The 9,802-nt window shown below is 43.4% G+C and overlaps 1 protein-coding gene across 3 annotated transcripts in view; it reads right to left on the minus strand.

Moving 5' to 3' along the window:
- PLEKHH2 (pleckstrin homology, MyTH4 and FERM domain containing H2) overlaps positions 1-8,644 on the minus strand; it is a 56,554-nt gene extending 47,910 nt beyond the window's left edge. Inside the window, exons 1-2 of one of the 3 annotated variants that reach the window (XM_072856797.1) lie at positions 8,534-8,644; positions 3,918-4,047 (exon numbers count right to left, since the gene is read on the minus strand). In XM_072856797.1, the coding sequence (XP_072712898.1) occupies positions 3,918-4,040 (123 nt within the window). In that variant the 5' untranslated portion in view covers positions 4,041-4,047; positions 8,534-8,644. Of the gene's footprint in view, positions 1-3,917; positions 4,048-5,686; positions 5,793-8,533 lie in introns of those variants that run through there. The other 2 variants (XM_072856799.1, XM_072856798.1) reach the window with 2 other exon arrangements.
- Between the last annotated feature and the right edge of the window lie 1,158 nt (positions 8,645-9,802).

Consider the following 9,802-nt stretch of genomic DNA (forward strand, 5'->3'; position numbering starts at 1 on the left):
ATTCAAGCAAACCCTTATTAAAATCTAGTTTTAGACTAAGTTACAGAACAAATATAAGGGGAATAACCCAATGGCAGTTTCTGAGAAGTTATACAAACAGTGTAATAGGATATAAACTCCTTTTCCTGATTTACTGTCTTGAAGAGATACCTCTCAAATACATGCAGAGGAGGAAGACTGGAGAACTACCACCAACTCATTTCTCTTACCTTCCTGCAGAGACCACCTGTTTTGTCACAATATCACTCTCACTGTTTTCTACAACAGTTACATAGTTTAGTACCCATGAGGGTTTTATGTCTGTCACGCCATAGTACTGTGATTTCGGCTGCTACTTTGAAGTAGAATTCTGTCTGGTGCTATTGTTCAGTGTTTTAGTACACATTTCATAGCACAAGGATGATTGTAAACAAAACCACAAATAAAGGCCTGCGATAATCAAAGTACGAGTGAGAAATATTTATGTGGTTTGCAAATTTGTTTAATTCTATAACAGGTAGCAAATCTAGAAAGTACCTATAAAGACTGACATCAGCTGTATTCTCCTCTTGTCACCACTATCAGGATGCCCACCAAGTATTGGCCAATCAGGTCTTCATTATTCACTTTGCTATTTCCCAAATACATTTTTGAGTAACAATTCCGTGCAGTTCAATCTCAAACTAGTGCGAGTGTATCTTTCCCTTTACAAATACTGAGAATTGTTTGTATAATTTGGAATTTTAAAAATAAAAATATGTGAAAAATAACTACTGGATTGTTACAAATAAAACCGACATACAAATAAATACAGCTAAGACTTTAGTGCCCATTTTGAAAATTGCTGGGTTTGAATTGTGCAAGATTGATAAATCTGAAGATGAATATGGTCTAATTTTGTTGAGCTCTGACCAGTCTTTGATGCATGTCCCAAGTGAATTCCAGTTTATGAATGAAAGATTCATATTAAAAAGTCAAAGTGACAAAATGAGGAGAGGGGTCATTTTTCATGAAGTCTGCTAATGCTCTACTCTGGAGAGTAATATACCAAATTATCCCAACTGAATACTTGTTGGACCTGTGGTCTTCAATAGAAAATATTTCTCCCATTTTTACCTCCTGTAAACACTTTGCTTTTTCTCAAATTTCTGAGAAAGCTAAAGCAAACTAAAACAAGAGGGCAGTAACATGACATGTTCTTAAGATTTTTTAATCTATTTTGGACTCATGTTTCTCACAGATGAGAGAGAATAAGTAATTTTCCTTTGAATGCTTTGTTTTAGGCACAGTGCTGAAGATGTGCCATTTTATCCCTCTTATTCTGTTTTCTTTTTAAATGCCGACTTCTGAAATTATACGATTATGCATGCATTTCTATTAATTTAAGAGGACATTTTTAGCAGTTAAGAGCCTGTAAATGCAAACTGTAAAGGAACAAAGTGAAAAGTCAAATAGAAAGCATTCAAACTTCTAAAATATTTTTTTTAAACTTAGATAGTTTTGTGAAGTGCTTGTTCATGAATCTTAATGTTTTGGTTGCCAAAACTATAATCGGCAGCAGCTGCATAAAACATGGTAGTTATGGCTGCTGGAAAGTCCCTAGAAAAGTCATGTCCGGTGTTTAGCCAGTTGACTTCCATCCCGAACGGTAGTGATCCAAATGGGGTAAAGAGACAGGAGAGATATATGACATCTAACAGCCCCGACTGTGTAAGCATCCAATAATCTGTTGAGTGTTACAGCAGACAGTATTGTACTCTGATGGATGTTCTCCTCCAAGACTGATGAGAATGATTTATTAACTCATCTTTGGACTTTGCTAACTGCAACGAAGGACACAAGTAGTTTTCCTTTTCTTTTTATTTTTAAATGAAATGTCAAAGGATGGCATTTGTACAGCTGGTCGCGCTTTCAAAACCCAATATTCTGCAATACCTGTTCAATGAGAGTTTGCCATACAGAAAAACTGCAGGATGGGGTAAAAATTTAAGAGTTTTCAACTACACTGCTTTCTAACAGCAATATTTTTAGCCACACCAAAGCAGAGATACTTGGAGCACTAACTGTAAAAATACAATTCCAGTGGAACTCAGTATTATTACACAATCATTTTACACTGCTGTAAATTTTCATGTTCGCTTCAGTAAAAAAGATCTACGTAATGAAAAAGCATCTAATCCAGAAAATACTGAATTTCTTTATTCCATTCTTTTTCCATCTCAAATTGAGGTTTTGTACCTCCACAGAAGAGATAAGGGCACAAATAGACAAAATGAATAGTAACAAATTGCCAAATGATATTCAGTCAAGAACTGGATGTTACAGTTGAACCAACTACTGATCTGTAAGTCTGATGTCCGTAGTAAGCAAATTAGTGGAAACTCTAAGAGCAGAATTAGGGGACACATGGCTAAGTATGATAGACAAGGGAAGAGTCGAAGTGGTGCTTACAAAGAGCAGTGTTGGCTCACAAAGCTATTGAAGTTCTTTGAGGGGATCACCAAGGCTGCAGACAGGGGAGATCTGGTTTATATAATTAACCGGATTTCGGAAAGTGTTTAAAGGAAACAAACAGCCACAGGGTAGGAGGGAATGTCCCTCCATGAATTAAAAAACTGGCTCAACAATAAAAATAGTAGGTGATTGGTTACTTCCTGCAGTGACTGGTGGCTATCAGTGCAGATGTGCAGAGATTTGTTCAGGGCATATGCTGTTCAGCATAATCATAGACATTTGGTAATGGGCATTGGGCAGTAAAGTGACCAAGTTTTTTGATGGTATTTTGTTATTCAAGACAATAGAAGCTATCTGACCAGAAAGACTTATAAGACGGTCCTTACAAAATTTAATGACCGGTCAGTAAAGTAACAAATGATGCGTAATATGGAAATCTAAAGGACTTTGAGTAAGATCCTGGAATTAAGATAGGTATCTCCATGAAAACATAATCGATGGTTAATTTAGCTGTCAAAGAAAACAAACTGTTAAGCCTTATTAGGAAAGGAATGGAGCACATAACTGTGTACATCATCCACGGTTCTTCATAAATACAAAAATACATGTTTTTGCTGCTTGAATGCTATTTAGTTCTTGGCCCCACAAAAATATAGTAAAATGGGAATGATTCAAAGAGGGCTAAATGTGGATGCTAAATTTATTTATGGCTTCAAAGGGCGATTGGATAAGTTCACAAAAGAGAAGCATTAACATAAATGTATAAAATGAAGGTATCTTCACTCTAACATACTATAAAAGGATCTGAATTTTATTTTTCTTTTTGGAGGGAAGCAATTGATGGACAATTTAGCTCTAGGAAGAATAGAGTAGTTTTGACAAAATAACTTTTTAACTAGAAATTCACTGAAGTCAGTATTAATGATAACAGAGTCCCAAAGATTCTCTAGAATGTTTTGTCCCTTGCACCCTTTTGATTGCATTGTTCTGTGAAAATGTTGCCAGGTAAATACAGCGGTGGTTTTTTTCCTATTTCAGATATGATGAGCCATAGTTGGAGGTGTCTTATAGGAAAACCAAGGCTGGTAAATCATATGATTCGGCAAGGAATGCTGGGGAAAATAATACTTCTGGATTTTCTCCCCAGTGATTTCTGTGTCTTAAATCAGATCTTAAATATTTAGGAAAATGTGTTAAATATTAACTTCAATGTTGTAAAAGTGATTACTGGATACATATTTTTCTCTGCAGGGAGTTGCCAGTGTGTTCTTATTTGAAAATGAACATTTCTTGCTGGCAAATCTAATGTGTGAAATTCTTTCACAGCATTAAAACATACCTGTTTTCCATATATTTTGTTTTAAATTTTTTTTTTCTCCTGAAAAAATCCCAGTACTTGTAATCTCAAACCATGACATGTGATCAGCTCCCATCATCACATAAAATCATTTATACAGCATTAAAATTCATACCACGAGACCTACCTTTTCTGCTAACAATTCTCTGATCTTGCTTGCCTGGAGACGAAATTTCATTAACTGTGACTCCAGAGTTAAACATCTTTCCTTCCAGTTTACAGTACCTTCTGGCTCTGAAAGTTCAGCCATATTTATGCTGGGAAAAGAAAGGAAAAAAATCCCCACATCAAATTGAGTCTGTATTTAATGTCTGTCTTTTTTTAAATATACATACTAACTTATTTTATATAAATCTCAAGAATGCCTGCAATTTTGTACATGTACAGCTTCATAAAACTTAGTAAAAGTACATTAGTCTACAAAGGCCCTTATCGTAACTGGGAGATTTCTGAAATCTGTGTTGATAATATTTAGGTTTATCATAATTTAATTTCTTCAATTATTTTGGGGCTGCAATATGTTTTCCCTGATAAGCAGAGACACATCATGCATTTTAATCTTCAGTTACTGTATATATCCTTTCTTACATAGAAGAGGCTTGTAGAGAACTGAGGTTTTGCTAAGAAAATGCCTTATATAGGTGTAACTACCTGTGAGTTACTAGCACATTTGGTTTTATGCAAGTTTAATGTTTGGCAGATGACTCTTTAAAAAGTGTTTTAAAAATCTTGTGCTTAATCAAATGGCCTTTAAAATGTACTGTCCTTAATGAGATGCAAGGGTGGTTTATGGTTCCAAATGTAAAGGCGGGTGAGCAAAGGGTCCCTAACAGGTCCTCCGCATGAAAAACAATCCCTTTACATTAGCTGTTGCAGACCTCAGGACATCCTGATTCATGCATGTTTCGGGTTCAAATCGGTGTTTTTATCTACATTTAACTGCTCATGCCTTCTGGAAATTAAGCTCAGTGCCCTTTTAGACAAGCACTGCTGGAAAAGTTATTCAGGATGAGAGCTGGCCCATCATGGTTTGAGTCTGAGAAGCCAAGAAAATCATCTGTGTGTAAGCAGAAGGACTGGGATCTGTTGTATTCCAGCTATTTGTAGACAGCTTAATAGAGAGTAAGTGGATGGCTGAATGTAACCATTCAAGTCCAAGAAGTTCCCTTGCGAGCAAAGGCCCTGGCCTTTGCAGGGCTCTGAACATGTAGGTTTGGCTTTGCAAATAAAGCTTGAATTCCCCCTAAGTATTCAATTTATCTCCAAAATAACAAACAGCCATAAAAACACCATTCAGTGGAAGGCAGCTGGAAGATCACAACAACAACAAAAAATTACCAGGCATAAGGTTATGCTGCATGTTCATCACCTTTGTCATGGACAATGAGACACTGACAAGGAAAGGCAAGTAGCAACTGTTTTCAGTGTGATGAAAGAGGCTGGCACAGGAAAATCATGCATAATAAAGACCTCCATACTGCAACTCCTGACCCAGTTAGCATGGGTTAATAAGCGATGCCTTTGAGAGCTCCCCTCCCCATGACTACTCCAGTCCTTCAGAAGCCTGGGTTCAAGCGCTCCCCTTCCTCCCACTGTTGGAGGAGGCAGCCCCAGTTCCCCTCCTTCCCCAAGCTCTCATCAGCTGGAGGGGAAGGACCTATGGATTTATCTTTTCCACTGTTCCTGACACCACAAAGAAAAAAGGAAAAGGCAAAGCATCACAAGAGAGATGAAAGTCATGAGTAGGATTCCAAAAAGTCCTTAACTTTTCTTCGATACATTAACATTTTCTAATTCTCTTCTAAATTGTCACTGTCTCAAATTACTCTCAAGTTCATCACAGCTAAGCAGGTGAAGAACTCTCACTGTCTCAAAACCTTCTTTCCTTTCACATACCCTAATATTTTGTTCCTTTCATTCCATATCCTAAGTCAGAAGGAAGAAGAGGATCACCACAATCACTTCTCTGAAGGTAACTGCTCCATTCTTGAGTGTCTTCTTCTTGGTCCTGCAGGCTATGATTCAAGCTGTTAAGCCTGAGGTTACAACCATCCCTATTCAGGAATCCCCCACTCAGGAATCCCCATGGAATCGCTGGGGTTTAAGCACGTTATTAAAATAGTTTCCTGAGCCGATCCTACAACACCCAAATTCTGAACTTTAAGCATACAGTCATTTCAACCGCAAGCCTTCTGGGTGACCGGTGCCTTTTACCATTTCCCCCCGTCTTTTCAGCTTGGCAGAAAACTCCCTGGACTGTCAGGGAACCAGGTTGCTCACCGTTGTCCTGTCCCTAATCCTCGCTCCTCTCTCCTTGTGCTGAGTCCCCACATTCAAGGGGGGAAGGTGGCACTTCCAAGCAGCAGCTTCTCCTGCTTTACAGAGGAAGCAGAAGTTTCAGCTGCAGATTGATTTGGACAGACAGCCTGGATTCTGCGCTCCTAAGTAACGAGGAATGACAATTTCCTATTAGACTGTCTATTTAGGGTTTTTTATAACATTTTTCCTTTTTGACTAATTACAGCTACATAAGACAGAGGTGAACTCAGCCAACATCTGGTTAACAGTAGGATATTTCAGTGTTTGTGGTAGTGAAAACACAAACGGATCGAGTAGTGAAAGAATTTTTGCTTTTTCGTAGGGCGCAATATTACAGGGTGGAGTTAAAAATGTTTGTCTTTCAACAGACAAAACATTTTGAGTAGATGGATTTCTGGCAGCGAACAATGCGTTCAGCCAAGTAGTTTCTCAATGTCCAAGCTAATTAATATTCCACTGTATAAACATTACAGATAAAAAGTTTGAAAATAACTCTTTTTATTGTGGGATGCTTGTTAAAGATTATAATAATTTACTTCATATTTTCCAACAAGCCAATGGGTTCTGGAAATATTTACAGGCACATAATACACTGTTTACAATTGTGGAGTGAATGATCTTACTTTGAATCAATGACTTCCTGTTTCTTGTTTGATTCCCCAAGGGAGGAAAAAAATGAGTTCATCTCTCTTGGCTTAATAGAGTGCTCTGAATCAGCAGTTGAACCTACACAGAGTCCTCCCCTTCTTCCTGCTCCAGTTCCCACCGCAAAGCCCTCCGTTTTCCCCGAGTCTTTAAAAATAAAATCTTTTGAAAAGTAAACTAAAAAAGCGCACATTAAAGCGGTAAGTTCTAATTATATCATCAAAAATTAATTGAGACAAGTTTGACAAGTCTGGAAAGATTAAATTCGTCTTTTTCATTTTTTAAGTTTATAAACCTCTTCATAGGCTTCAAGAAGTCAGAATGTCACATTCTCCCCAAAGGGATTGATATAATTTCCTCTTCTCTGCTGTCTGCTTGGAAATTATCAAAATACATTTCAGGGGGAAGGAGGGAACAATGTTCTAGCTTTTTGAAGCACGTTCAAAATTTACATATTCCTTATCGCACTGTCAGTGTTTTCCTCTTGTTTTTAACAAAACTCTGTGTTTAACTAAACACTTCATAGTCTGTCCATATCTTCTGAATGTCCTTTCTCTGCTGGAGAAAGCTTGGTAAGTCCTTCTGTTTCAACAGGAGTGGGTTTGCGCAGTACGTGGTGGGTTCCCTACACCATCCTAAAATGTCCACCGGCCCAAATGCATTTGGACCATACCTCTTGAATTTCAGGCCCCTTTCTTCTACCCTTTCCACCCAAACTCGGCACTTCCAAATATTTTTGGAGCCTAAAGGTTGGGCTGGAGAAAGGAAATGATGAGACACAAAGTGGACCTGTTTGGGAATCAAGGAAGTCATTCTCAGGTTTGTTGCTGGCCAGGGCCCTTACTCATGTTGAAACACTGGTAACTTTATTTTCCATTTGACTCATTTTGCATAATTCTGTGCTCAGAAAAACTGTAGCCTAAGCTATTTAAAACGTCCTTCAAAATCTGATTTACAAACGGCTTTTCTGCTGCCTCCTAGATATTGATGAGGTTGCTCCCGTGAGGCAACACGTCAGCCAGAGCTCTCCCACTCCAGCACCGGGCGCAGACCCCCGACAGCCCTCCCGATTTCAGGGGCCAGGCTGCCCCCTCCCAGCTCATGACTGAGCCGCTGCCTGCTCGGCTTCCCAGGGAAATGGCCCATCCGACGGCCCATCCGCAGAGCGCTGTCAAATGCGTGTAGCAAACGGCATGAAAGCACAGAAGACCCTTTTCCCAATGACAGCAATTTTAAAGGTCGCAGTGTGACATCACACTAGGTACAACTGTTTAATTTTTACGTGAAATTCTGAAAGCTGACGGTGTAGGTATTTTTAAAGAACTTCATTTGGCATGCTTGTTTGGAAGCTGTGTTCTTCTCGCTTTCCTTTTTGGGGGGACAGCAGGGATACAGCAATGGCACTGCCAACCGGACGAGAGGAGGCTGGACCTTAAGGGACCTAAAGCGACCTCAAGCTCGTCAGTCTCCTGCCCTGGGGACACCGCCTGACGCACCCCCGGGGTACTGCACTCGGTGACACCGCGGTGACCTAACACAACGTCACCCTCCACCCTGACGGCGCCGCGGGAAGCCATCGGACGCCCGTCGGAGCAGTCGCCCGGGGGCACCGCGTCCGCTGTCCCGCCGCGCCCCGCCGCCGGGGAGCGACACCCCGCGGCGGCGCCCCCGGGGCCGCCCCGCCGGGAGAGAACCGGGGGCCGGCCCGGGCGCTGCCGCCCGCCCGGCGCGGCCGCGCTCGCGAAGGGAGGGAAGGGGGCAACGAAAGGGAGGTCAAACCTGGCCGGCCGTGGCTCGCCGCGCCGCCGCGCCGGGCGCCGTCCGGGCTGTGGGGGCTGCGGGGCCGCGGCTGCCCGCGCCCCTCGGCGCCCGCCCCACCATCCCCGCGGCCAGCGGCGCGGGCGCCTGAGCGACGGCCGCGACGGCCACTGAGGAGCGGGGGGCCGCCCCCGGCGGGGCGCCCGGGCGGGGCCTGCGCGGCCCGGCGGCGGCGGGAGCCGGCGGGGGGAGCAGTGCGGCGCCGGGGGGCCCGTCCCGGGACGCGGCGGGGCGGGCTGGCCCGGCCTCCTCGTCCTGCCGGCGGGGTGGGCTGCCGGGGCCTCTGCCCCGCCGCTTCTTCCTCGGACGGCCGCTGGTTGCGGGCCACCGCCTCACCCGCGTGCTCTGGCCCCGGCGCGGTGCCGGGGAGGGAGCGCCGGGTCGGAGGGCGGACGGAGGCTGGCTGGAGCCGCCGGGCCACCCTCCCGAACCACGGGACGGCCTGGTCCGTGCGGGGAAGGGCGGCGGGAGCCCGGCGGCTCTCCCATACAGAGGGGATCCGAGCGCGTGCAGCGCGGGATCGGCCGCACGCCAGCCTCTGCCTCCCTCCGCTCCCCTCGTCGGAAGGAACGGCCTGCCATTACCCCCTTCCCCATCCCAGTTTTTTAAGTTCCGTTGTGAATTAGGAATTCTTCCGCTGCCTTTGTGTGCACTTCTGAAGGGGAGACTGCGTTAGGAAGATGCAGCTGCTTGTCCTGAAGTTCGTCAGCTCCAGCGTTGGAGCTGACAGCGATTTAAATGTCACCTTTTGTGGAAGGTCCTTTGTCAAGCGTAAACCCGAGGGTTGGAGCCGTGCGGTCACGGGGGCAGTGGTGGGGATGTTGCGGGATGAAGGGGCCTTGCAGAGCTGCCGTGTCCAGTAGGTAACGACACACTCTGCGTTTTGGTACTGAGCGGGGTGAAGCAGCAGGTGCATGTGCTGGTGAGTCATGTTGGCAGCAGGCTCTTCGTCCCCTCCGGCTGAAAAGAGCTGTGAGTACGTCTCAGGTAACCAGCCATTTCAGTCTCTTCTAAAAGACTGCCTGAAGGATTAAAAAGTATTTGGAAAAAGTAATTAGTATGTTGCTTGTCTGACATTTACAGGGGTCTTCCTCATATACATGTCAATTGGGACTGAGATTTAGGGATTGTGTTTTGTTTGGATTATGATTTAGGGAGGCAAAATGTTTTACGGATTCTTCTGGCGCATAAACAAACCACGCTTCACCATTCTCCTGGTGTTTATTTCTA

Source organism: Ciconia boyciana, chromosome 3, assembly GCF_034638445.1.
Source record: "Ciconia boyciana chromosome 3, ASM3463844v1, whole genome shotgun sequence".
Lineage (NCBI taxonomy): Eukaryota > Metazoa > Chordata > Aves > Ciconiiformes > Ciconiidae > Ciconia > Ciconia boyciana.